The 27,575-nt window shown below is 32.6% G+C and overlaps 1 protein-coding gene and 1 long non-coding RNA gene across 2 annotated transcripts; both read left to right on the top strand.

Moving 5' to 3' along the window:
• Positions 1-27,572, top strand: LOC127738647 (uncharacterized). Its single transcript, XM_052249974.1, has 7 exons — positions 1-160; positions 11,625-12,732; positions 13,092-13,518; positions 15,028-15,167; positions 26,316-26,459; positions 26,958-27,147; positions 27,528-27,572. The coding sequence occupies exons 1-7, from the start codon at positions 136-138 to the stop codon at positions 27,570-27,572; spliced, it is 2,079 nt and encodes a 692-aa protein (XP_052105934.1). The 5' UTR covers positions 1-135.
• On the top strand, positions 2,573-9,294 carry LOC127729722 (uncharacterized). The gene is made up of 2 exons (XR_007994812.1): positions 2,573-3,761; positions 9,093-9,294. It is a non-coding gene; the product is annotated as an uncharacterized LOC127729722 (long non-coding RNA).
• Positions 27,573-27,575: the final 3 nt, after the last annotated feature.

Below are 27,575 nucleotides of genomic sequence, written 5' to 3'. Positions count from 1 at the left end.
CCAAGAAGACTCGCTGGGATATAGTCATGAAAGATTTGGACTATGATACAAAAAATCGAGTCAGTAGGAAGAGGAAAGATTCAGAATCAGATTCTGATGCTAGATCATCAAGGAAAGGATCACCTCCTGTAATGTATGTGTCTGGAAAAAAGTCAAAAGTGTAAGTATAGAAGTATGTTGTACTAATTACTAGCTATGCAATCATTTCTAATATCTGTACCTGTACTACACTAGATGCTGCTTATATTCAGTTTTAGTTCATAGATTGTCTTGATTTGGTGTAGAGCACATTAGCTTTTTTTAAGTTCAATTTTTTGCTATTTTTATACGACCGCAAAAATTAAAAAATTTTTGGTCGTATATTGGTATCACGTTGTCGTCGTTGTCAGCGTCGTCCGAAGACAGATGGTTTCCGGATAATAACTTTAGTATAAGTAAAAGGAAAAATCAATAAAATTTTAACAAAAGGTTAATAACCACTAATGGAAGGTTGGGATTGATTTTGGGGGTTATGGTCCCAACTGTTAAGAATTAGGGGTAAAAAAAGGGGCCCAAATAAGCATTTTTGTAGTTTCCAGACAATAACTTGTGTTAAAGTGTATGAATCTCTCTGAAATTATACCACAAGTTTCCATACTACAAAGGGATGGTTAGGATTGACTTTGGGGGGTTATGGCTCAAACCATTTAGGAATTAGGGGCAAAAAAAGGGGAAAAACAAGGGTTTTATCTGGTTAAAGGACAATTGAGACAATTTAAAAGCAGTGTAAGGGAGGTAATCCAAATCAAAATCAATTTAAATAACAATGTTTGATTACCTCCCTTACACTGCTTGTAAATTATGTATTAAGAAATGATGGTTGTCTGAGATACTGACCATAACTTGAGGGAAAAAATTATTTTTTTGAATAAGGGAAAGGGGGGAGGTGAAAAAAATTGGAGGGGGACAATATTTCTCATTTCAGATTTCAGAAATTAAAAGAAAATTTCTTCAAATATTTTTTTTGAGGGGTTATTATTCAACAGCATAGTGTATTGCACAAATGCAAAAAAAACAGGGTAAATTTTTTTTTTAGGGGGGAGGGGGGGTCAATTTGCATAGTCTTGCACAAAAGCAAAAAATTTAATAAAAATTCAAATTATATAACCAATTTGAAGTTCTTTGACTACAGTTATTCTGTGTCAGAAACCTATTATGTGTCAAAAATTTAATTACAATCCAAATTTAGACCTGTATCAAGCGTGAATATTGTGTCCATTTTGGCCCCAACTTTTCAGGGTTGGACATCTGCGGTCATATCCAGCTGCGCTCAGCGAAGCAATTTATTATAGTATCTCATCCTTTAAGATTGACTATAAAAAAAACAGGCTTATAATTTTTTACGCCAGATGGGCATTTTGTCTTCAAAAAACTCATCAGTGACACTTGAATAAAAATAGTGAAAGGTCAAATAAAGTATGAAGTTGAAGAGCATTGAGGGCCAAAAACAGCTAAGGAAATATATTCCTGCCATTTCCTGGGGTAGGAAATCCTTAGTTTTTTCGAAAAATTCAAATTTTGGTAAACAGTTCATTTATGTATATGACAATATCAATGATAATTCATGTCAACATGATGACTATATGATTGTTTGAGTTCAAATTAATTTTTAATAGCATATTATAAATCACAAATTTGACTCCTACTTCTCGTTATCATTTATGCCACATGTATTTATCATTTGAATAAGTGTGATGTTTATCTTATTTATGTTGCATATATGACCTATTTAATTCTTTTTATCATCATTTCATTTACATCAATACTAACACAACAGGAAACAATCATCATCAGGTAAAAAATCTTCCACTCCATCTAAAAAGACTACAGCAAAATCCAGGAAAGCTAGCCCAAGTCCTAGCAAACAGAAATCAGGTGACTGCATGTTGCAGTTCAAAGTTTAACTAATTCATGTTCAAAATTCATTCATTGATCATGCCACAGTAGAAACTATTGATCTGTTAGCAAGTTTTCTAGCAACCTGTCATATTTAAATTTAATCATGAAATTTTTCAAAATATATATGTGTTGAAATCGATATTGCTCAGGTGTAACAGCTTGATAAAGATGTCTTTACCTAAGATAAAGTAGAGTTGTTTCAACATCTGTCATTTGATTCAATTCCTCATGATAAAATAAGAATTTAATTGAACTGTGGCAAGAAAATTGGTTAACAGTTGAATGGTTTATGCTATACTGAGTGTCAATAGAAGCACAACTCTTCATATATTTTCCCTTTAATAAAAATTCAAACCAACAGTTCTTCTTTGAAAGTTGACCAATAGCTCTTACATTTTGAAGACTTCTTTGGGTATGCTCACAAATCATTTTGAGCAATTTTCTGAGCTTTTTGTTTTTTATGCCCCCACCGTAGCAGAGGGGGCATTAAGTTTTACCCTTGTCCATCATTTCATCTGTTCGTCCGTCCGTCCATACGTACGTCCCACAAATTGGTTTCCGTTCTCTAACTTTAGTTTGCCTCAACCAAATGTTATAAAACTTATACACAATGCTTTTTACCACAAAACACAGATCAAGTACGATTTTGGCAGTGCACTTTTACCTTTCTAGAGTTATGTCCCTTTAAAAATGGAAAAATTGCTGAATTTTTTGTTTCTGTTCTCTAATTTTACTTTGCCTCAACCAAATGTTATGAATCTTATATACAATGCTTATTACCACAAAACACAGATCAAGTTCGAATTTTGGTGGCGTCACTTTTACTGTTCAAGAGTTATGCCCCTTTACAAATGGACAAATTGCTGAATTTTTATACGACCGCAAAAAATATTTTGTGGTCGTATATTGGTATTACGTTGGCGTCGGCGTCGTCCGGCGGCGTCGTCGTCCGAAGACACATTAGTTTTCGCACTCTAACTTTAGTTTAAGTGAATGGATCTCAATGAAATTTTACCATAAGGTTCAATACCACAAAAGGAAGGTGGGGATTGATTTTGGGGGTTATGGTACTAACAGTTAAGGAATTAGGGGCCAAAAGGGGCCAAAAATAAGCATTTTTGTAACTTCCAGACATAACTTGTGTGTAAGTGTATGGATCTCTCTGACATAGTACCACAAGGTTCCATATCACAAAGGGAATGCTGGGATTGATTTTGGGGGTAATTGCCTCCAAATTTTAGGAATTAGGGGCCAAAAAGGGGCAAAAAACAAGCATTTTTCTAGTTTCATGACAATAACTTGTTTGTAAGTGTATGGATCTTTATGAAATTGTACTACAAGGTTCCATATCACAAAGGGAAAGCTGGAATTGATTTTTGGGGTAATTTCCTCCAAATTTTAGGAATTAGGGGATAAAAAGGGGCAAAAAACAAGCATTTTTCTAGTTTCATGACAATAACTTGTTTGTAAGTGTATGGATCTTTATGAAATTGTACTACAAGGTTCCATATCACAAAGGGAAGGCTGGGATTGATTTTGGGGGTTTTCCCTCAAAATTTTAGTAAGTAGGGGCCATAAAAGGGCAAAAAAAACATGCATTTTTCTAGTTTCAGGACAATAACTTGTGTGTAAGTGTATGGATCTTTATGAAATTGTACTGCAAGGTTCCATATCACAAAGGGAAAGCTGGAATTGTTGGGGGTAATTGCCCTAAACGTTTAGGAATTTGGGGCCAAAAAGGGGCCAAAAAACAAGCATTTTTCTAGTTTCCAGACAATAACTTGTGTTCAAGTGTATGAATCTCTCTGAAATTGTACTGCAAGGTACCATACCATAAAGGGAAAGCTGGGATTGAGTTTGGGGGTGATGAATCATAAGGGGGTTCAAAAAATTTGGGGGGGATTTTTTTTTCCCTTTTTTTTCTTTAACATTTTCCATTTTAAATTGGTTATTTCTGATTTATATATAAAAGCAAATAATAATGATATGGTTTGAATAGGCATACATGTGAACCTCCCGATGGGAGTACAATAATCCCGTTTTCAGGGGTCTCCTCCCGACCTCCCGTTGACGAGGAAAAAATCCCGTGTATGAAATTTTTCATGAATGAAAAATTTCTGCCCAACATATCATCTCAGGCATCTGGTGTAACTGACATTACCATACCTGAAGTTATATTTTACCTGTAAATCAATTAACATGCATAATTATATGGCTTCACTTGTCAGCTTGGGTGTCAAACATACTGGTAATCAACGATTTTTACCTCAGGCTAACTGGCGTTGTGTAACAAAAACTGTGTATTTATTGGGTTACTTCCCTTGATTTATCCTGTTTTAAGTTACTTTCCTTTTAATAATGAAAATTTTTAAAAGAATATAAATAGAATATAAATTGAACAAATAATCATTAAAGGATGGTTATTAAATGATTTTAAATGTCTTAGGACAAATAAAAAAATAATAATTTGAAAATTATTTGAGGATTCTATACTTCCTTTCAAGGCTTAAATTGAAATTTATATAATAACTATGACCCTAATTTTACAGATAGAATGATTTTCTGAGTTTGCAAATAAAAACTATTTGCAAGAGAAAAAAAAAAAAAATAAAAACTATTTGCAGATAGCTAAACAAATGTTCTGGTTGCAATGATTGTTTTATAGAATATGAAGTAAAAAATTTAAAGAACATACTGGAAAAAAACAATGTTAGATTGAACATGTAGAATATAAAGATGGAGAAACTTTATAAGTACAAGGGTACTATAAACATAATAAATTGGATGGAAAGTTGAAGAAAACACACTTTAAAAGACCATTTTTACAGCACACGGTTACATTTACAACAAAATTAATGTCGATTAAAAACCTCCTGATCTGAGTCCTAATCTCCTGACCAAAATTTCCCAATCTCCTGATCTGAGTTTCACAGTCCATCACATGTATGAATAGGTAAATTTAAAATTTTTAAGTTCTTAGACCACTTTCATTCTGTGTCAGAAACCTATGCTGTGTCAAATATTTAATTACAATCCAAATTCAGTGCTGTATCAAGCTTGAATGTTGTGTCCATACTTGCCCCAACTGTTCAGGGTTCGACCTCTGCGGTCGTATCAAGCTGTGCCCCAGCGGAGCATTTTATTCGTTTCTGTTTTAACTTAAGTTTGCCTCAACCAAATGTTATGAAACTTATACACAATGCTTATTACCACAAAATTCAGATCAAGTATGAATTTGGGTAGCGTCACTTTTACCGTTCTCGAGTTATGTCCCTGTATAACGTTATATGCAAGCGGGGGGCATCATCTGTATCCCATGGACACATTCCCCATTTATTTGATTTTAACATTTACAAATTTCACAAAAAAAAAAAGAAGAAATTTACACTTTAGATGGCAGATTTCAACCATAATGAACCCCTATTGCAAAGGTTATCACAAAGTAATGCAGATTAAGAACTTTTGGTCAATTGTGATCACATTTGGGTGAAATTTGTCAATTTTGATTTAAATTCCAAGTTTCTGAACTGAAACAAGTAGATGTGAGACTAAATTGTTAAAGTAACATGTAGCAAAATGTTTGAAGAATGCATTTGAAAAAAATCTTTCAATTGATACTAAAATAGGGACCAAAGGGGTATATGATATGTTGCGTTTTTATAGGCACTCAGTATATTAATAATTCCTTACCAGTTATTTATAATAGCATGAATTCAGATTGTTGATTTTCATAAGTTGCTGCAGTTTTTGTCTCGCCTGCAACAACAAATGTTTCAGAAATCAAGACAAAAGTAATGCTTTTCTGCAGGGGTGGCGGCAACAACAGTATAAATTATTTGTACTTTTATATTTCAGATAGTAGAAGATGTGGATACTTCATATCTTTAAAACAAAAAAATGCCTTATGTTTTGAAGTTTCCTTCAGACATTTGTTCTTTGTCCTTTACTCTATTTGCATTGTTCAGCAGCTGCTTTATAGAACTGTCAAGTTTTATTATCACATGAATTTCTCACTTATTTTGAGTAATAGATCAACATTATTTGGTAAATAGAACCATTCATGGTTTGATATCTTAGAAATTATACGCTAGAGGTCAACTTTATTTTGTGTATGGAATGATTGTTAGGTGTACATGTCTTTCTGACAGGGGTGCATCTGACCTTGACTTCATTTTCATGGATCATTGGTATTGTTAAGTTTATGTGAGAGCTGTAGAAAAACTGTTACCTTGAATTGATTACTTGGTGTTTAACCCCACTTCCAGCACCATTGGCAGCAAGTTATTATTGGTGCAGAGAGCCTGAAGGAACCACAGACTTTCGGTAGGAAAACTGACAATCCTAGTCAATTAAAGTTAGTGTCTAGCACACATGCCACGTGCAGGTTGGAACTCGCAACCTCAGTGTTGACAGGCTAGTTATACAGTAGTTTGACTACTTAAACCACTGGGCCACCAAGGCCCCTCTGTTATCTTGAAGACATTAAACCCAATATCTTAATAATGATCAGTAAAACAAGAGAGACATTTCAGTGTGTGCACTCTTTGTTATTCCAATTATGCTAGTATTAACAAGTCAGACCCTGTCTGCTGGGTCATATCATTCAATCATTTTTTACCAGTCCAATATGGTTAGCAAAATTGAATTATAGCTTGCCTTCTTATATTTCTACTTTTGTTGTTTTCATTTTAAATGACTGTAGACCATTATTTGCAGGAGAAGTATGTTATGTTTGAATGTGTTAGTATTTTTACAGGAAGGAGTCCATAAAGGCACTTTTTTTTTCTACTATTTTATCAATAAGAAATTTTAAGCAACTTTTATTAATTAACATATTCAGTTATTTAATCATTTAAACAAAATATACTCAAAGGTAATTAATTATCTGTGGGCAAAATACTATACTCTCAACTGAGATGAAGGTGAATTGATAGTATTATTTAAAAGCTTGTACTTTCTATACAGCTTACTTCTTGCTGTACATTGTCATGGATACTTGGTATAGCTACTGCTTATAAGGATGATTTTTTTTTTCATTAGCTAAGTCAAATGTCAAGGTAACATGCCATGGATTACATATATATCAAGGTTGCAGTCTTATAAATACCAGAAAAAACTGCCAAATAGCTCTTTAAAAATGATAATTTAAAGTTTTGAAGTGCTTTGCATGCTCCACATGTAGTAGTACAATAGTTTCAAAATATATGCTCTGTTACTCTGTACCATGACTATGTTGTCATTCTGCAGTAAAAAAAAAGTGACATATCAAACATGTTTTGTATTATATTCAAATGCTTGCTTCAAGAAATCTCTAAATGTCATGAATTTTAAGATCTGAGAAACAGAACAGATGTTTATTGATATCGGGGAGGGGATAATTTCATTGAAATGTACTGTAAATCTAGAAATTATTGTGTGCATTTATTATTGCAATTTTTGAAGACTGAACAAAAATGCCAGATTGATTATTACCATTTCAGGTAAAAGCTTCATACAGATATTTGCATGAGATATCAGAATGCGAGTTCTTATTATTGGGATACTCACCCAGTCACATTATTCGCATTAATAGAAAAACTGGCAATAATTTCTGAATTTACAGTAATTAATCAAATTACAATTAATTTTCAAATGTAAATGATTTATTAAAAAATTACTTTTTAAAATACCTACTTTATTAAGCATGTTCATTTTACTAATCTGCAGGATACATGTACCATTAGGCCAGTCCTTGACTTGGATCCAATATTTTTCCTTGAGTATCCTTTCACATAAACTAGTGTTAAGGCTCTGGCTTCAGAACTTTTGGAATATCAAAATGGCAAAATAAATAGATGTCATTATTTACAATATATACCAAAAAAAAAGTCTTGGACAATTCTCAATTCAACTAAAAAAAACCACAGAGAACAATGGCTAATCTATTTATTCAAAAGGACAGTTTAACTTGAAAAAATTTAAATAGCCTGATTCTGGGGAAAGGTTTTTGTCAATGCGAGACAGGGATTATTAAAAAGCTCTGTAACTTTACTTGAGATTGGAACCAAAGTTTGATAGATGGTCACAGCTTTCATTTCTTGTCCCATTTTTATACGACCGCAAAAAAATTTTTGTGGTCGTATATTGGTATGACGTTGGCGTCGTCGTCGTCCGAAGACACATTAATTTTCGCACTCTAACTTTAGTTTAAGTGAATGGATCTCAATGAAATTTTACCATAAGGTTCAATACGACAAAAGGAAGGTGGGGATTGATTTTGGGGGTTATGGTACCAACAGTTAAGGAATTAGGGGCCAAAAATAAGCATTTTGTAACTTCCAGACATAACTTGTGTGTAAGTGTATGGATCTCTGACATTGTACCACAAGGTTCCATATCACAAAGGGAATGCTGGATTGATTTTGGGGGTAATTGCCTCCAAATTTTAGGAATTAGGGGCCAAAAAGGGGAAAAAACCAATCATTTTTCTAGTTTCATGACAATAACTTGTGTGTAAGTGTATGGATCTCTCTGACATTGTATCACAAGGTTCCATATCACAAAGGGAATGCTAGGATTGATTTTGGGGGTAATTGCCTCCAAATTTTAGGAATTAGGGGCCAAAAAGGGGCAAAAAACAAGCATTTTTCTAGTTTCATGACAATAACTTGTGTGTAAGTGTATGGATCTTTATGAAATTGTACTACAAGGTTCTATATCACAAAGGGAAAGCTGGAATTGAGTTTGGGGGTAATTGCCCAAAAAGTTTAGGAAAAAGGGGCCAAAAATAAGCATTTTTCTAGTTTCCAGACAATAACTTGTGTTCAAGTGTATGGATCTCTCTGAAATTGTACTACAAGGTACCATACCACAATGGGAAGGCTGGGATTGATTTTGGGGGTAATTCCCTCAAAACTTTAGTAATTAGGGGCCATAAAAGGGCAAAAAAACAAGCATTTTTCTAGTTTCAGGACAATAACTTGTGTGTAAGTGTATGGATCTTTATGAAATTGTACTGCAAGGTTCCATATCACAAAGGGAAAGCTGGGTTTGAGTTTTTAGGGGTAATTGCCCTAAACGTTTAGGAATTTGGGGCCAAAAAACAAGCATTTTTCTAGTTTCCAGACAATAACTTGTGTTTAAGTGTATGGATCTCTCTGAAATTGTACTGCAAGGTACCATACCACAAAGGGAAAGCTGGGATTGAGTTTGGGGGTGATGAATCATAAGGGGGTTCAAAAAATTTGGGAGGGGATTTTTTTTTCCTTTTTTTTCTTTAAAATTTTCCATTTAATATTGGTTATTTCTGATTTATATATAAAAGCAAATAATAATGATATGGTTTGAATAGGTAAATTAAAAATTTTTAAATTCTTAGACCACTTTCATTCTGTGTGAGAAACCTATGCTGTGTCAAATATTTAATTACAATCCAAATTCAGTGCTGTATCAAGCTTGAATGTTGTGTCCATACTTGCCCCAACTGTTCAGGGTTCGACCTCTGCGGTCGTATCAAGCTGCGCCCCAGCAGAGCATTTTATTGACATTTATATTCAAAGTTGCATATGAACAATGACGCCGACATGTTTGAAAAACTGTGCTTATCAACTCTTTTTGAGGGAGTTACGCCCCTTTGAGGTGTCAGTTACATAGAAAATGCTAATCAGTTGTTTCAATGGAAGTTATGGCCCTTGGAACTGTAAATTTTATGAAAATTGCATTGTATTTGTTCTCAAGTCATGTAGCATTTTTTTCAGATGACAGGAAACATTGAAACACTGCGCCGCGATATAGCCTTTTTGTGTTGATGCAGCATAAAGTAATCACCAATCAATCAATCAATTGAAACACTTGTTTTTTAATCCCCTACAGACGAAGTGGAAGGGGACTTTAGGTTTGCACTCCGTCCGTCTGTCCGTCTGTCCATCCGTCAGTCCAGCAAATCATCTTTCCACACTTTTTGTCTTCGTTCTTGAAGATATTGATTTGATTGTTGGTATATAGTTTTATCATGACAAGTTATAGATCAAGTTCGAATTTTGTTCCTGTCTGATGATTTAGTCCAAAGTTAATGACCATAACTCTGGACCATTTTTAATGTTAGAGTACTATGTTAAACCATATCTCTGTACAAAGGGAGATAACTCATTTTTTAAAAGACATTCTTTGTTAAATTATTTGAAGAATTTTTTGGCAGGTTTGTTTGTTATTTAGTATAAACTAATTTTCTGAAGGCTATATATATATATATATATAAAAAAATTGTGAAGAGAAATCCTTTAATTAGATAATAATCTATTTTTATTTTAAAATGTATATATTTCAATACATTACATTATGTAGATAAAAGTTGTTGACATTTTATAGATAAGTTACAAATCTATATTAGTTTGTGACAAATGAAAGAAAAAATATTTGGAACTTTTAATTATATTTGATTATAATTTGAAAACAGATATACACTGTATTAAATCATATCTAATTTTAGAGAACTATTTATCATATCTAATGTTTTTTTCATCATGCTTGTAAGATATTGATTGATAATTGGTATATAGTTTTATCATGACAAGTTACAGATCAAGTTCAAATTTTTGTTTCGGTCTAATGATTTTGTGAAGAGTTATGGTCCTTGAACTTTAAAAATTCATTCATATAATCAGGTTTCCACACTGTTTTTAGTCATGCTTGAAGATATTGACATGATATTTACTTTTTGTTTACACCATGACAAGTTATAGAACAAGTTAGCATTTTGTTCCAGTATAATGAATTTTTACCCGGTAGGGGACTATATACTGCCATGCAATACTCTCAGAATGGTTGTTTATTTTGAAATAGAACCCCACCACCTTAAAAGGCTTTTGTATCCATCACCACCACTATAAACACAAAACAGTCCATATTGAACATCATAGCAACCAAATAGTTTTGTTGAAATTTTTTTATCTGGGCAAAATTGTAAGTGCATTTTATTGAATTTTAGGTAATGAAGGTTAGTTTACAGATGTGTAGACTCAGCCTTTCACCTATTAGACGGTTTACTGTAAATTCAGAAATTATTGCAAGGTTTTTATTATTGCGAATAATGCGACTAGGTGAGTATCGTAATAATAAAAACTTGCATTCTGAATTCGATGCATATGTCTGTATGCAATTTTTCTTGAAATCGCAATAATTAATCTCGCATTTTTGCCCATTCTTCAAAAATCGCAATAATAAATACACGCAATAATTTCTGAATTTACAGTATCTGTAATATTTAATTTGTTTTTACCGTTTCAAGGGTTTTACACTAGTAATTTTTTGGGGTCCTTTATAGCTTGCTGTTTGGTGTGAGCCAAGGCTCTGTGTTGAAGGCCGTACTTTGACCTATAATGGTTTACTTTTACAAATTGTGATTTGGCTAGAGAGTTGTCTCATTGGCACTCATACCACATCTTCTTATATCTAGTTTTCCTTGTACCACATTCAATTTATATTTAATCTTAGATGACAAGACATTCATATTCAGTCACCTATCTGATATTTAAATGTTTTAATATTTTATTTTGTAAAACACATGCATGTTTGGCAGCTTTGTGCTGCAAAAAAAACAATAACATAAGTGCTTTTAAAAAATAGTCACATCTGACATGTACACATATCTGAATTATGTGGAATTGATTATATTCTCTTACTTATAAGCTTTTAATATTAAATTTCAGTATATGACTATGGATTGTTACCTAGGAAGGAATGGGAGTTTAAAATTCCAAAGAAATCCACAAATGCCAAAGATGACAAAAAATCCTCAGGTAAATTGTCCTCCAAGAAAAGAGAGGAATCCAAATTGTCAAAATCACCATCCATTTACAATGGAAAAGAAAATGGTCATAAATCTAATACAGAGGCAGGAAGAGATTCCAACAAAAAATCAGAGAAAGAGAAACATTCATCTGGAAAATCTAGTTACATTGGAGAGAAAGAAACATTTAGATTATTTGGAAAAGAAGAAAACAAAGACAGTAAAGGATTCAAAGAAAAGGGAAAGCCTTGTAAATCTACTGTTGTACATACAACTGTTCCACTGTCTAAAGATGTTGGTTCCATAATGCAAATGATACGGAACAATGTGTTAAACAAGGACAATAAAAAAAATATAGATGACTTCACTGACTATTCTCCCTCAGATTCTCTGACTGATAACCAATCTGAGGTGGCTAGTGGATCTACTGAAGACACAGCAAAAGATTTAATGGACATCATGGATGGCAAAGTTCCACTGGAGATTATTGATGAAGTTGGAACTGATACAGACTCAATGTTAGACAATTCTTCATTCAATATATCCAATGATTATGCCAAAGATTTGAACTGTGCCATACCGGGAGTCTATGGCTCTAAAACAAAACATTTGTCAGGTGATGTACACAAATCTATTACAAAAGTTGATGTAACAAACATCACTGACACTCACAATGATAGGAAAAAAGACAGTCCATTAATTTATCAATTAGAAAATACTCATATGAGGGATTTGAATGATAATTTAGTGACAAGTGCAGGACAAAATTTAAATGCCAGTACATTACCAGAAAAATCAACAAACAGCAACTTAAATAGTTTTCCTGTAAGTACTTCAGCAACGAAAAGACCTGTTTGTGTTATAGACCCTCTAGATGATCTAGATTTCTTTGTACCAAGTGTAGACAGAAAGGTTGAAGAGGTTAACAATGGGAAACAGATGAGAATCTCTGTGAAGAATGACTGTCCACTGAATAAAACTGTTATTGGATATTCACTAGTGGAACTTATTAGGACTTGTCTCCATGGGTGGGTAATATAACTTTTAAAGATATTGAGACCATTCTCAGTAATATTGATCAGACCAAGAAAGAATATATTAATATTTTTAAGGCAAATTGACGTAAATAACATTTCAAAAGCCTTTATTTCACTTTGCTCTGCCTAAATATTCTAATGTACAAAATTTTGTCTCTTATTTTTTTGTTGAAATATATCACACACCAAGCAGAACAGTATTTCTAGAAGTACAAATCTTAATTTTGTTGTGAGTTGAACTGTTTAATGTATGAATACTAATGTGATGGTAACAGTAAATAATAACTAACCTTATTTTAATATTTATTTGTGAACACTGAACACAGAAACTTTAACATTTACATTTTCAGAAAACAAGAGGATATGAGAATTGTTACCCTTCAAGAATCCATAGTCCAAAGATCTGTTAGTCTAACATTACACAAGCTGAACATTGCAGCAACTTTGGAGAGAACAGTTGATAAGAAGGATGCTGCTCCAATGATTGAAATAGAACCATCTACAGATGTTAAGGAGAAAGAAGAGATAATTCCTGGTTTGGGAGACTTGCATATTCTTGAGGAGGCCATTCATACCTCTTTTAATGAGGAAGACAGTGATAATGATGAAGTTAAAACAAAAACAACTGAAGTGTTGAAATGTGATCAAGGTGTTGTAAATGAGGCCAAGAACTCATTACAAAGTGCAAAGAAAGATGACACTGTTAAGAATATAGAAATTTCTCCCATCAGAGGACCAGTGTCCAAAAAAACAGTCCCTGAACCCAAAAGGACATATGTAAGTTCTTTGGAATTACACAAACCTTCACATTAATTATACTGATTACTGAAAACTAATTAAAACCATTTTTTTGCTTCAGTTAAATAGAAAATGAAGTAGATTGTCTTTTCAAACAGAGTCCATTTCAAGATAAAAAAAAAAAGTGTTTTGCAACACATAGCTTGGACTAATATATTGAATTTTTATTTCCCAGTACCTACGCAGTATTTTCAAACAAAACAATAATTAATTAACTTTTCAACTGTCATCACAACTGAATTGTCCTTTGATTGGATTGACAGCAGTTAATTAAATGTTCTGTTTTTTTAGTTCAATCTATAAACAATGTCTATGAAATACTGAAACCATATAACAGTTAAAGTTTGAGTTATTGACTGATGGAAATTCTGAAAATGAAGCCTTTTGAATATCATTGTTGAAGTTAACCTGTTAATTGAAATAAAAACAGTGCATAAATACTGAAAAGTGTTCTAAAACAGTATCAATCAGAACACATAATGGCAAAAGTTCACAGCCCATTCGACCTTAATAATATGTTAGCCAGATGTTTGTTCACACTGGGCCAGTTTAGAATGCCAAATAGATAGATTTTAGTGATAAAGTTTCTAATATATGAATACTTTTGACAGAAAATAAAATTGTTTCCACCTAATTTATTGAAAGTTTTTTATGGCTCTGTCAACACTTGTTTCTTTTTTATGTTTTAAATGCATAAAATATTTTGAATAAGAATTTTGATAGGTTTTTTTACAGCTGTTAACCCTTTAAATGTAACAATTTACCAATACTTTTATCTCCTCTGAAGACCAATCTCCTGACATGTGGGTCAAATCTCCCATTTTGGAGAAAAAAATCTCTTAATTAATCAATTACTTCATTCTTCAAATGAAGGTTGTTTGTCCTCAAAATTAGGCCAAATATCGTTTCTTTACACATTAAAGACTATCTAAGCTTCATGGACATTGATCATTAAATTCTGAATTTTGTAAAACAAAAATCTTAAAACAGTATTAATTGGAAAAAGTTAAATGATATATTTGAAAAATAGCATGAAATAGGTTTTACCTGCAAACTTCTTCATTAAAAAAACACCTATTCAAGCAGGATATTGCTAATTTGAAAGGTTATACATTATATATGGAAAATAGAATCTAAAATGTAAGGTTTTAAAAGTTGTGAGAATGGTTGATTTGCTATGTAATTAAAATCATTATTTGCAATGGTGAATTTAACCGTACAAAGAATGTTTATTTGCAATTCTAACATATTGTTTTTCTTTCACTCTGTAAACAAAGCTATTTCACAATTGAATTTGCTATGTCTGTTGTTATACTTGGTATAAAGATATAGACATATATAATGCTTTCTTATGTTGAAATGAACTTAATTGAAAATTACAGTCTTTTTCGTCTTTTGTGCCTCTTGATTTCCTTAATTTGTTTGATTCCCTTTCAGTTGTATATCTACACACATACAAAGTTGGTAAAAATGTACATTGTATTTTAGAAGGAGCAATCAAAGGAGAATAGCAACAGAGGACCAATCAGATCCACTGTTTCTAAAGGTCATCGTCAAGATAGACAACATCATCCATATTCCAGGAAAGAAAAACATTACAAGTGTGGATGGTCCTTTGACATTAGCTAGTAAGTGATCATATGAATTTAACGTTGAATTGTCACGACTGGAGATTTGAACATTTTCAGCTGATTGTTTGGCCTCATAACTGGAGATTCTAATCAACATTTTATCAACCTTTTCAGTATCCACTTTGATAGTAAAACCGAATATTTCCTATTTTTAACCTGATTTTCAGAGGAAATATCGGTTATTAGTCCCCTACCAAAGAAGTCAAAGGGGACTTTAGGTTTGTACTCCGTCTGTCTGTCCATCCGCCAGTCCGGCAAATCAGCTTTACACACTTTTTTCTTCGTTCTTGAAGATATTGATTTGATATTTGGTATATAGTTTTATCATGACAAGTTATAGATCAAGTTCGAATTTTGTTCCGGTCGGATGATTTAGTCCAGAGTTATGGACCATAACTCTGGACCATATCTAATGTTAAGAGTACTATGTTAAACCATATTTCTGTACAAAGGGAGATAACTCATTTTTTAAAAGACATTCTTTGTTAAATTATTTGAAATTTTTGGCAGGTTTGTTTTTTATTTAGTATAAACTAATTTTCTGAATGCTATATAAATAGAAAAAAATTATGAAGAGAAATCCTTTCATTAGATAATAATCTATTTTTATACGACTGCAAAAAAATTTTTGTGGTCGTATATTGGTATGACGTTGGCGTCGTCTCCGGCGTCTGAAGACACATTGGTTTTCGCACTCTAACTTTAGTTTAAGTGAATGGATCTCTATTTTACCACAAGGTTCAATACCACAAAAGGAAGGTTGGGATTGGTTTTGAGGGTTATGGTACCAACAATTAAGGAATTAGGGGCCAAAAAGGGGCCAAAAATAAGCATTTTTGTAACTACCAGACATAACTTGTGTGTTAAGTGTATGGATCTCTCTGACATTGTACCACAATGTTGCATATCACAAAAGGAATGCTGGGATTGATTTTGGGGGTAATTGCCTCAATTTTTTAGGAATTAGGGGCCATAAAAAAGGGGCAAAAAACAAGCATTTTTCTAGTTTCATGACAATAACTTGTGTGTAAGTGTATGGATCTTTCTGAAATTGTACTACAGGGTTCCATATCACAAAGGGAAAGCTGGAATTGAGTTTGGGGGTAATTGGCCAAAACGTTTAGGAATAAGGGGCCAAAAGGGGGCCAAAAATAAGCATTTTTCTAGTTTCCAGACAATAACTTGTGTTCAAGTGTATGGATCTCTCTGAAATTGTACTGCAAGGTACCATACCACTGAAGGAAAGGCTGGGATTGATTTTGGGGGTAATTGCCTCAAAATTTTAGGAATTAGGGGCCAAAAAGGGGCAAAAAAACAAGCATTTTTCTAGTTTCAGGACAATAACTTGTGTGTAAGTGTATGGATCTTTCTGAAATTGTACTACAAGGTTCCATATCACAAAGGGAGAGCTGGAATTGAGTTTGGGGGTAATTGCCCAAAACGCTTAGGAATAAGGGGCCAAAAGGGGGCCAAAAATAAGCATTTTTAAAGGCAGTGCTTTAATGCCTTTCTAGTTGCCGTGTTAATATTTCTTTCCGCGATATCCAACTTATCTACGTGGGGGGTCATTAGGCTCCAAGTAGATCCGGAAAATGTTGATTCTCTCCTCTTCTTATTGTGGTATAAAATGTTTTTTGTCTCATTTCATTTACATTGGGAAATAGAGAAACGATCATTGTGTTTTGTTAGTTTTAAAAACTTTTGATATATTTGTATTTTACATTATAAGCAGTCAAACGATTGACAAACTAGAATTATTTGAATTCCATGTGGAAAGAGGTCGGGTTAATTTCGAGTGTTATCTGCAATCCAGATGTTTATAAATCATTTCAGTTGTTGTTATAATAATTAAAGGTCGACTGAACATGAATTATATTATAAAATTTAAAGCGCATTTCTGTTTATGCACGCGAACCCGTCTAACATTATTGTTATTTCGCAGTTATATAAAGTAGCAAATTATCGTTCCTGAATAGGTGGCGCCGTGGTAGCCGATCCTGTACTTCAACTTCCGGTTTCTGCACTGTGCAACTATTACAGTTGCATTTTTAATTAATGATGCCAAGTACTTGTTGTTGTGTACCTGGATGTCATTTAAGAGGAGGACATGCATTTCCAAATGACTTAAAATGAAGGAAAAGTTGGATCAACGCCATGGCCCATACGCAGATTGGACGAGAACACGATGAAATCGTGGAGTCCCATCTCAATCAGCTGTTGTTTGCAAGGCACATTTTACTGAAAAAGACTACGTGCAGGAAACTACTCATGGTAAAACTCTATTTTCTTTTTAAAATATATAGTTATATATGTAATTGCCATGCGAATAAACCAAAGTCTGTTTACAACCGCAATTATCGTTTTAGAATAAAAGGGGGTGGTTAATTCAAGACGTCATAATTTTTTGGAATACGATTCAATGTGATCTGTTTGAGATTTTTTGGTGCTTGCTACAATTATAATGATTTCTTACAAGAGGTATATCATACTGAGAATTATTTTAGCAGTAATTATGCTAATGTATTAATGACAGGAATGCATAAGCTATGCCTCATAGACTTTCTTGAAAAATATCAATGACAATGTTAACAGGAACAAAACAATGACATGCTCTCATCTATATTATAGTTATTTAGGTACAAACAATGTATGTTTGTTGCATACGTCTCTCATTGTTTGTCCTTTGGATTTACATAACATACATTTTGATGTACATTGAATCAGGCTAACATAGTTTTATCCAGATTGTAATGAATAAATCTAGTTAATATTTTGCCAGGTAGTACAAAGGAATTATAGTTATCTCGTACCAATGTCAACTCGTACCACTAAACAAAAACTCGTACCAATGCAAACTCGTACCACTGCTAACTCGTACCACTGTAAATTCATACCATTGTAAACTCGTACCAACTTATTTAAATGCATTCAAATGGTGTTTAATGATGAATATATACTTTAATTTCACTCAATACCTCTTAAGTCTGTAAAATGTATATAATTTGAAATTACATTAACCAATTTGTATCTAATTTTCCTTGTCTAATTGGATAGAGAAAACCGTGGCAGATTGGCTTTGTTGTCTCCCTTGAATAGACTCTTTTTTAAACTATTACTGACAACTATTTGATTTAATTTTTAATCATTCCAAATCAGTAACATTGAATAGATTTGGGTATTTTTCTATTGTTTCTAAAAGGAATTTTATTTAATGATAGAATTTATTGATTGTGTTTTAAAGGTTTAAAATTGTTTATAACCAACACGGCAACAGTTAGAAAGTATGAAATTTATTTTTATACAATATTCAGCACATTTCAGCAGAATATGACCATGCTTATATGATTATACAAGTTGATTAGTAAAAGATAAAAAAAAACAAGTTGATTAGTTAATAATCACACAATCAAAGGAATTTTATATATTTATTAGCATGGTAATTAAGAAATTACATTCGTATTTTTGTCTAAAGTTTTCATTAAAATCTGGTATAAATTTCAAAGATATTTTAATTTTTTGTATAAAGCTTAAAAAAAAATAATCATAAAACATTCATATTTTTGTCTAAGTTTTCATTAAAATCTAGTATAAAATTCAAGTAATTCAACTTTTTTTATTTAGTTTACCAAAAAAAAAATCATAAAACATTCGTATTTTTGAATATATTTTTAATGGTATGAGTTTGCAGTGATACAAGTTCTGATTGGTACGACTTCCCAGTGGTACGAGTTTACGTTGGTACGAGTTAACTTTTTTGGTACGAGTTTACGTGGTACGAGTTTACAATGGTACGAGTTAACTTGCTTCCGTACAAAGTATGCATTGCTAATGGAAGTTCATTTAATTATCAAAAAACTAATGTTTTATAACCTTTTTCAGGGCACAAACCCACCATACAGAGACTTGAGTCTACTGCCAATCCCAGCCTTTTTTCCTGGACCAAGCAAGAGACTGAATCGTCCGCAAAAAGAAAAATCAGGGCAGTTTCCTGTGAAAACAAAAGAACTAAACTTGATGAATATTGTAGTAGAAATCTAGAGGAAAGTTTTGATTGTAAAGTTGGTTTTCCTGAAGAAGTAATTCATACTGCAGACAGGATTTATGACTGTCCACCACCAACTGCCGAGCTAATGTTGAGCTTCACAGATGGAATTACGCAAACACCATCAATGCCTATATTTTCAGCAGAGAATTTTTAAATGAAGACACGTGACACAGCCATGCATTTTTATACCGGTTTAGAGTTGTAGAGTTGTATACTAAATTTTTATTTGTTTTGACCACACTTGGTCCAACAGCACATTGTTTGAGATGCATATATTTTCAAATTGATAGGGTGTCATTTGAAAATCAGTTTTTTTATGACTTTGATGAAATTGATGCATTATACAACCAACTTTGAACTGTCTAGATTCTAGATTGAAACTAGTGTTAAGAATATTGTGTAAACATGGATTGTTTTTATGTCTAAACAGTGGCGTGAGGCTAACACTTGGCCATTTAGTGGTTTAGTCAGGTATTTTTCGCCATCCAACTTCAAATTAAAGTTTCCTACAACTTGGATTATTATTGACAGCACAGAATATCCCGTGATAAAACCTAAAGCTCCTAGAGCTCAGGCAACCTTTTCATCATATAAAAACAGAAACACTGAAAATACTTGTATGTTCGACACCTGGTGGTTTAGTCAACTATGTCTCTAATGCATATGTTGGTTGTACCAGTGACTGTGAAATAGTTGAAAGATGTAGAATAGTTCAATTATGTGATCCAGGTGACAGTGTGATGGCAGACAAAGGTTTAAATGTGCAAGATTTGTTTGCTCACTTTTTTCAAAAAAAGAAACAGAATTAGTTCCAAAACTCTTATACGGGATAGAAAAGTCTCCAATTAACACGTGCACATAGAGCTAATTATTGGACTTGGCAAAACATACAAAATTCTAATAAATCCTATGAATGGAACTGAAACAAAACTTTCATCTGAAATAACATTTAGTTGTTTTATGTTGTGTAATTTTAGAACTTGTATTGTGCCAAAGGATGCATAAATAAAAGTGACGCAATGAAGTTTGTTCTGATATATATATATAAATATTATTTACAATTACATGCACATGTAAATTGTAATGCATATAAAAATAAGGAGATGTGGTATGATATTCAGTGAGTTTATCGAACCAAAGTGCATAAGAAATGGGTTAAGCAGTTACAGGTGTTACTGTCACCATACAATCTCCAACAATTAGTAAAACTTGTACCGTGTAAAAAATTTCAGAGATCTTACAACTAAGTTTTGTTGTCTCACCTTGACTTTGGTGAATTGTTTATATCTGTTGATGTAAATATAAAAAAGAAGATGTGGTATGATTGCCAATGAGACAACTCTCCACAAGAGACCAAATGACACAGAAATTAACAGCTATAGGTCACAGTACGGCCTTCAACAATGAGCAAAGCACATACCGCACAGTGAGCTATAAAAGGCCCCGAAATGACAATGTAAAACAATTCAAACAAGAAAACTAACGGCCTAATTTATGTACAAAAAATGAACGAATAACAAATATGCAACACATAAACAAACGACAACCACTGAATTACAGGCTCCCGACTTGGGACAGGCACATACATGTACATACAGAATGTGGCCGGGTTAAACATGTTCGCGGGATCCCAACCCACCCCCTAACCTGGGACAGTGGTGTAACAGTACAATATAAGAGCGAACTATAAAAATCAGTTGAAAGAGGCTTAACTCATCAGATGGATAAATACAAATACAAGTGGACGTGGCCGGGTAGTTGTACATCCAAACAACAAAAAGACACTAAGTACAGATCTGAGAGTACTCGCATTTACTGACAGCTAGTTCAAAGCCACAAACAACTGATAAAAAAATCTTGCATCTAAGACTAAATTATCAACCCGTAAGCTCCCTTTAGAATTTTATAAATTTTAGATTTTACATTTCTGAGCTATGGGGTTTTATTCATTAAAAAAGGGGGGATTTTTCAGTTTTTGGACAACAACTCAAAAATGCTTTAAGCAGTTCGCATGAAACTTTGGTGAATTATTTATAGCTATTGATGTAATCTCCCTATTGATTTTCATAAATTTCAAATATGACATTGAGAAGAAATTGAACTTTATTTGTTTATAGTCTGGCAACAGATTTATTAAGTATTGCACAACAGCACAGTGTATTGCACAACAGCAAGAAATCTTTAATTGAATATAAATTCAATTCATATAACCGATTTCAAGTTCTTTGACTACTTTTATTCAGAAACTATAATATGTCAAATATTTAATTACAATCCAAATTCAGACCTGTATCAAGCTTGAATATTGTGTCCATTTTTGCCCCAACTGTTCAGGGTTGGACCTCTGTGGGTGTATGCAGCTGCGCTCAGCGAATCAGTTTATTACTTAATTAAGAACTCCTTTTTGTCGAGCATGCGACTTTTGTCGCAGAAAGCTCGACATAGGGATAGTGATCCGGCGGCGGCGTTAGCTAACTTCTTAAAAGCTTTATATTTTAGAAGGTGGAAGGTCTGGGTGCTTCATACTTTGTATATGGATGCCTCATGTTACGAAGTTTCCGTCAGTCACATGTCCAATGTTCTTGACCTCATTTTCATGGTTCAGTGACTACTTGAAAAAAAAGTTAAGATTTTTTGTAATGTTAAATTCTCTCTTATTATAAGTAATAGGATAACTATATTTGGTATGTGCATACCTTGCAAGGTCCTCATGCCCGTCAGACAGTTTTCACTTGACCTCGACCTCATTTAATGGATCAGTGAACAAGGTTAAGTTTTGGTGGTCAAGTCCATATCTCAGATACTATAAGCAATAGGTCTAGTATATTCGGTGTATGGAAGGACTGTAAGGTGTCATCTGATCTTGACCTCATTTTCATGGTTCAGTGGTTATAGTTAAGTTTTTGTGTTTTGGTCTGTTTTTCTTATACTGTATGCAATAGGTCTACTATATTTGGTGTATGGAATGATTGTAAGGTGTACATGTCTAGCTGGCAGGTGTCATCTGACCTTGACCTCATTTTCACGTTTCAGTGGTCAAAGTTAAGTTTTTGAGTTTTGGTCTTTTTTTCTAATACTATATGCAATAGTTCAACTATATTTGGTGTATGGAAATATTTTATGATCTATATGTCAGTCACCCAGGTTTTTTTTTTACCTTGACCTCATTTTCAAGGTTCATTGCTCAGTTTTAAGTTTTTGTGTTTTGGTCTGTTTTTCTTAAACTATAAGCAATAGGTCAACTATATTTGTTGTATGGAAGAATTGTTAGCTGTACATGCCTGCCTAGCATGGTTCATCTGACCTTGACCTCATTTTCTTGGTTCATTGGTCAATGTTTAGTTTACTTGGTTAATGTTAAGTTTATGTGACAGTTGTAATAAAGCTTTATATTTAGGACTATCAACATAATATCAATGATTAGTAAAGAAGGCGAGACATTTCAGCGTGTGCACTCTTGTTTCATTCATAAATTACTTTATACTTGGAAATATAATTTTGCTTGGAGTTATAGTTTCTAAAAAAAGTATTGTCTTTGAAAGAGTTGACATGTTGCAATGTACATTTATTCTACATAGTTCTATGGTACCAAATCAAAAGTTTATATTAAAGAAAGAAGTCAAAGGTTTCCCATCATAGTTTAGTTACATACATTTTTTTTGTACCTGAGGTCGTTGAATATAGATCATTATATAAATAAGGAGATGTGTTATGATTGCCAATGAAACAACTATCATCCATACATTGTACTTACCAGTAACAAACCACATTTGCAAAGTTGAATAAAATAAAGTGGATAACATTTACTTATTACTAAAAAGAAAATGCCAAACTATTTTAAACAGTATTTGACTATGAACATAGATAAAAAAGGTACAAACTGGACATAATGCACTAGTTCATAAACAAGTGAGAACAATCCCCTTAATATAGTGCTCAGAATATGACATTCATAAAACTTTTTCAATATCATTAGAGAACTCTAAATCTTAAATACTGAAAGCCACCTCTGATAAGTACAATGTACTATGCAAGATAATGATATAACTGGACTAAAAATACACACAACCTGTAATTAACTGCCTTTACAGCGCTTTCGCGCTTTGATTCTAGTTTCCAGACAAATAACTTGTGTTCAAGTGTATGAACCTCTCTGAAATTGTACTGCAAGGTACTATACCACAAAGGGAAGGCTGGGATTGATTTTGGGGGTAATTGCCTCAAAATTTTAGGAACTGGGGCCAAAAAGGGGCAAAAGAACAAGCATTTTTCTAGTTTCAGGACAATAACTTGTGTGTAAGTGTATGGATCTTTATGAAATTGTACTACAAGGTTTCATATCACAAAAAGAAAGCTGGGTTTGAGTTTGGGGGTAATTGCCCTTAACATTTAGGAATTTGGGGCCAAAAAGGGGCATTTTTCTAGTTTCCAGACAATAACTTGTGTTCAAGTGTAGGGATCTCTCTGAAATTGTACCGCAAGGCACCATACATTTTAACACAATGGGAAGGCTGGGATTGAGTTTGGGGGTGATAAATCATAAGGGGGTTCAAAAAATTTGAGGGGGGATTTTTTTTTCCTTTTTTTTCTTTAAAATTTTCCTTTTTAAATTGGTTATTTCTGATTGATATATAAAAGCAAATAATAATGATATGGTTTGAATAGGTAAATTAAAATTTTTTTAAGTTCTTAGACCACATTCATTCTGTGTAAGAAACCTATGCTGTGTCAAATATTTAATCACAATCCAAATTCATTGCTGTATCAAGCTTGAATGTTGTGTCCATACTTGCCCCATCAGTTCAGGGTTCGACCTCTGCGGTCGTATCAAGCTGCGCCCGGCAGAGCATTTTATTATTAATGTATATATTTCAATACATTACATTGTGTAGATAAAAGTTGTTGACATTTTATAGATAAGTTACAAATCTATACTAGTTTGTCATAAATGAAAGAAAAAATTTTGGAACTATTAATTATATTTGATTATAATTTGAAAATAGATATACACTGCATTACATCATATCTAATTTTAGAGAACTATTAATCATATCTAATGTTTTTTTTCTCTCATATAATCAGTTTTCCACACTGTTTTTAGTCATGCTTGAAGATATTGACATGATATTTACTTTTTGTTTACACCATGACAAGTTTTAGAACAAGTTAGCATTTGTTCCAGTAAAATGAATTTTCATCCAGTAGGGGACTATGTATTGCCATGCAATACTCTCAGAATGCTTGTTGATTTGGGGATGTAAGGCGGGCGGCTGCCAAACAGTGTCTCCTCAATAACATGAAAATGCTTTGACAATTTTTTTTCAAATTTAGATATGTTGTTACATGTGACTAAATGAAGGTCAAGTTCAATTTTCATGATTTTAGCTTTTCTCCTTGCTGAGTTATTGCCCTTTTTAATATCCAAAAGAGGTATTTTTAATGTGATTGAGTTATTTCTCTTTGAACAGAAATGGTTAATTATGGTTAATTATATATATAAAGTTTGATTACACTAACATGACTAATTTTCACCTGTTGATAGATTAGAGCAATTGGTTATTTTATACTACCGCAAAAAATTTGTGTTGTATAATGGTATCATGTCGTCGGCATTGTCCTCGTCCACAGACCTATTTGGTTTCCATCCAATAACTTAAGTTTAAGTGAATGGATCTCTATGAAATTTTACCAGAAGGTTCAATACCACAAAATGAAGGTTGGGATTGATTTTGGGGGTTATGGTATCAACAGTTAAGGAATTAGGGGCCAAAAACAAGCATTTTTGTAGTTTCCGTACAATAACTTGTGTGTAAGTGTATGGATCTCTCTGAAATTGTACCACAAGGATCCACATCACAAAGGGAAGGATGGGATTGAGTTTGGGGGTAATTTTTTTTAAATTTTTTTTTGGGGGGGAGGTGTCATACTTTTTTTCTTCAAGATTTTCAAAACAAATTTTTTGGGGGCCCCCCCGAGAGAGAAATATTTTTTGTTTTTTTTTTCAAAAAAGTTTCTATTTTTACATTTTACATTGATTATTTCTGATTTATATAAAAAAAGCAACAAAAACTGCAGATATGGCAGGAGATACATACCAAACAGGGTGTGTAAATTATTATATATAACAGATTAACTAAGTATTGTGCAACAGCACAGTATTGCACAATAGCAAGAAATCTTCGATTAAAAATAAATACAAATCTTTTAACCAATTTCAATGGGATTAATTTAAAGTCTTTAATTTTTGGGGGTTTTAACCTTGTATTACTATTTTGGATATTGGGCCCCATTTTTAAATTGGTCTACATTGAGGTCCAAAGGGTCCAAAATTAAACTTTGTTTGATTTCATCAAAAACTGAATTTTTGCGGCTCTATGATATGCTGAATCTTATTCTGCATTTAGATTTTTTATTTTTGGCCCTGTTTTCAAATTAGTCCATATTAAAGTTTGATGGGTCCAAAATTAAACTTTGTTTGATTTCAACTAAAATTAAATTTTTGGTGTTTTTTTTATATGCTGAATCTAACCATCTTGTTAGATTTTGGATATCAGACCATACTAGGTAAATTAAATATCCCATTTCAAATTTTTAAGATCTTTGACCACATTTATTTTGTGTCAGAAACCTATATTATGTCAAAAATTTGATCACAAATTCAGACAGTATCAAGCTTGAATATTGTGTCCAAACTTGCCCCAACTGTTCAGGGTTCGACCTCTGCGGTCGTATCAGGCTGTGCTTGGCGAAGCATTTTATTGTAAGAAGAGATCATTACCGTTAATGTATTCTCTTAAAACGAGTTAAATGTCAAACTTTTGCATTTGTCATATATTAAAATATGATTTAAACATCTTGTTAGCTCAAAACTTGTACCTTTATAATGATATGCATGTATCAGATATTTAGTAACATTTTTTTCATCATCTAAAAGTGAAAGCTTCTTTATATTTGGCACCAGGCTTTATTTGGTAGTGCCATACAGTGCAACATGTTTTTATCTTCTCTTATGGTCTATATCCTGTTTGCTGAAAACTTAGTTTTTCCTGAAAAATAAACTACCGTAACCAAAATAAGTGAGCCTTGTTTTTTTTTTGCAGCACCCTTCAAGATATAATGGAGAACCTGACAACCAGTTCATACAAAGAACGCAAGAATATGTCAACACCAAACAGCCGCAGACCAAGATTTTCTAATTACAGATTTCGTCGTTCTGAAGTTCCAGAATTCCTACCAGATGAGAGGTATTCATAAATCTTTCAACTACAAAGCTACAAAACACTTATTTTTTTTATCATTTGATTTTTTTCTGCATGTTAGAGATATAATTGACTTACCGAGAGAATCATAAAGAATTGAACTTTGATGAGTCTCAGCCTGCAAAGGTACAATAGATAATACATCACTATAATACTTTATGAATTTGGTGTTCTTTCCTCCATTCCACAGTTCTTATAGTCACCAGGTTTAGTATATGACATGTTGCCTGACAATACCACTATCCATTCATCCCTTTAATATCTGTCCATCTATTTTTACAAGTCTCCTGTCAACTAGTTACTAAAACATGTCTTTATGAATTAATCAAACAATGTTTGATTCAGTATTTACATTCTTCCTTTTGAATTTGATGATTTTCAGTTTTTGCATACCAAACGTATTGGACTTATGGCTAATATAATATTGGGTAGATTGACAATATTGTAAGGGGTTATTATAAAAAGATTTTACCATTTTTTCAGGGAAGACAATTACTTAACAGAAGCAGCCATACCGGATTTTGGTGAGCGTAAGAAGAAAGCAGAAATGTTAGACAATATGAGTACTGTTGGTGGTGAAGATGAACCCTTCTCTGTAGAACAGACCATGTATGACAGGGAGACTGAACCTCCTAGGGAACCTCATAGAGAACATCAGAGGGAAGATTCTAGGGTATGTTTATTTTTTTTATGATTTCAAGAATCTCAATAATAATTATATGATTACTCAACTAATAGAATTAATGTTTCAGTTGTGAAAGTTACTGTTTGGTTATATGGAGTATGACTTTAAAATGCAAATAATTTTTTTTGTAAACTCCATTTCACATCAGTCAGTGCATCATAAATGTATCAGACACCAGAAATCAAAATAACATAAATCTACCAAAAAAAAATGTTATTTAACAATTTTGAATAATTTTAAATCAATAAAGTTAAAAAATCAATTAAATATCTATTAATTGCACGAAAACATTTGTATTCAATTTATTGAAATATGAATTGTTACAAGTACTTTAAAAAATCACATTTATATGTTTTTATTCACTTAAGGTTTTAACAATAAGAAAATTAGCTGAAAGTTTGAAAGTCAATTGATAA

This window comes from Mytilus californianus, unplaced genomic scaffold, assembly GCF_021869535.1.
Source record: "Mytilus californianus isolate M0D057914Y unplaced genomic scaffold, xbMytCali1.0.p SCAF_1, whole genome shotgun sequence".
Lineage (NCBI taxonomy): Eukaryota > Metazoa > Mollusca > Bivalvia > Mytilida > Mytilidae > Mytilus > Mytilus californianus.
The sequence above is the reverse complement of the archived record's forward strand: the minus strand, read 5'-3'. Positions and strand labels throughout refer to the sequence as shown.

Coding starts and splice junctions, on each gene's coding strand:
- LOC127738647 (XM_052249974.1), top strand. CDS start 136: ATGTGTCTGGAAAAAAGTCAAAAGT. Junction 161..11,624: donor TCTGGAAAAAAGTCAAAAGT/GTAAGTATAGAA, acceptor ATTAAATTTCAG/TATATGACTATGGATTGTTA. Junction 13,519..15,027: donor CTGAACCCAAAAGGACATAT/GTAAGTTCTTTG, acceptor ATTGTATTTTAG/AAGGAGCAATCAAAGGAGAA.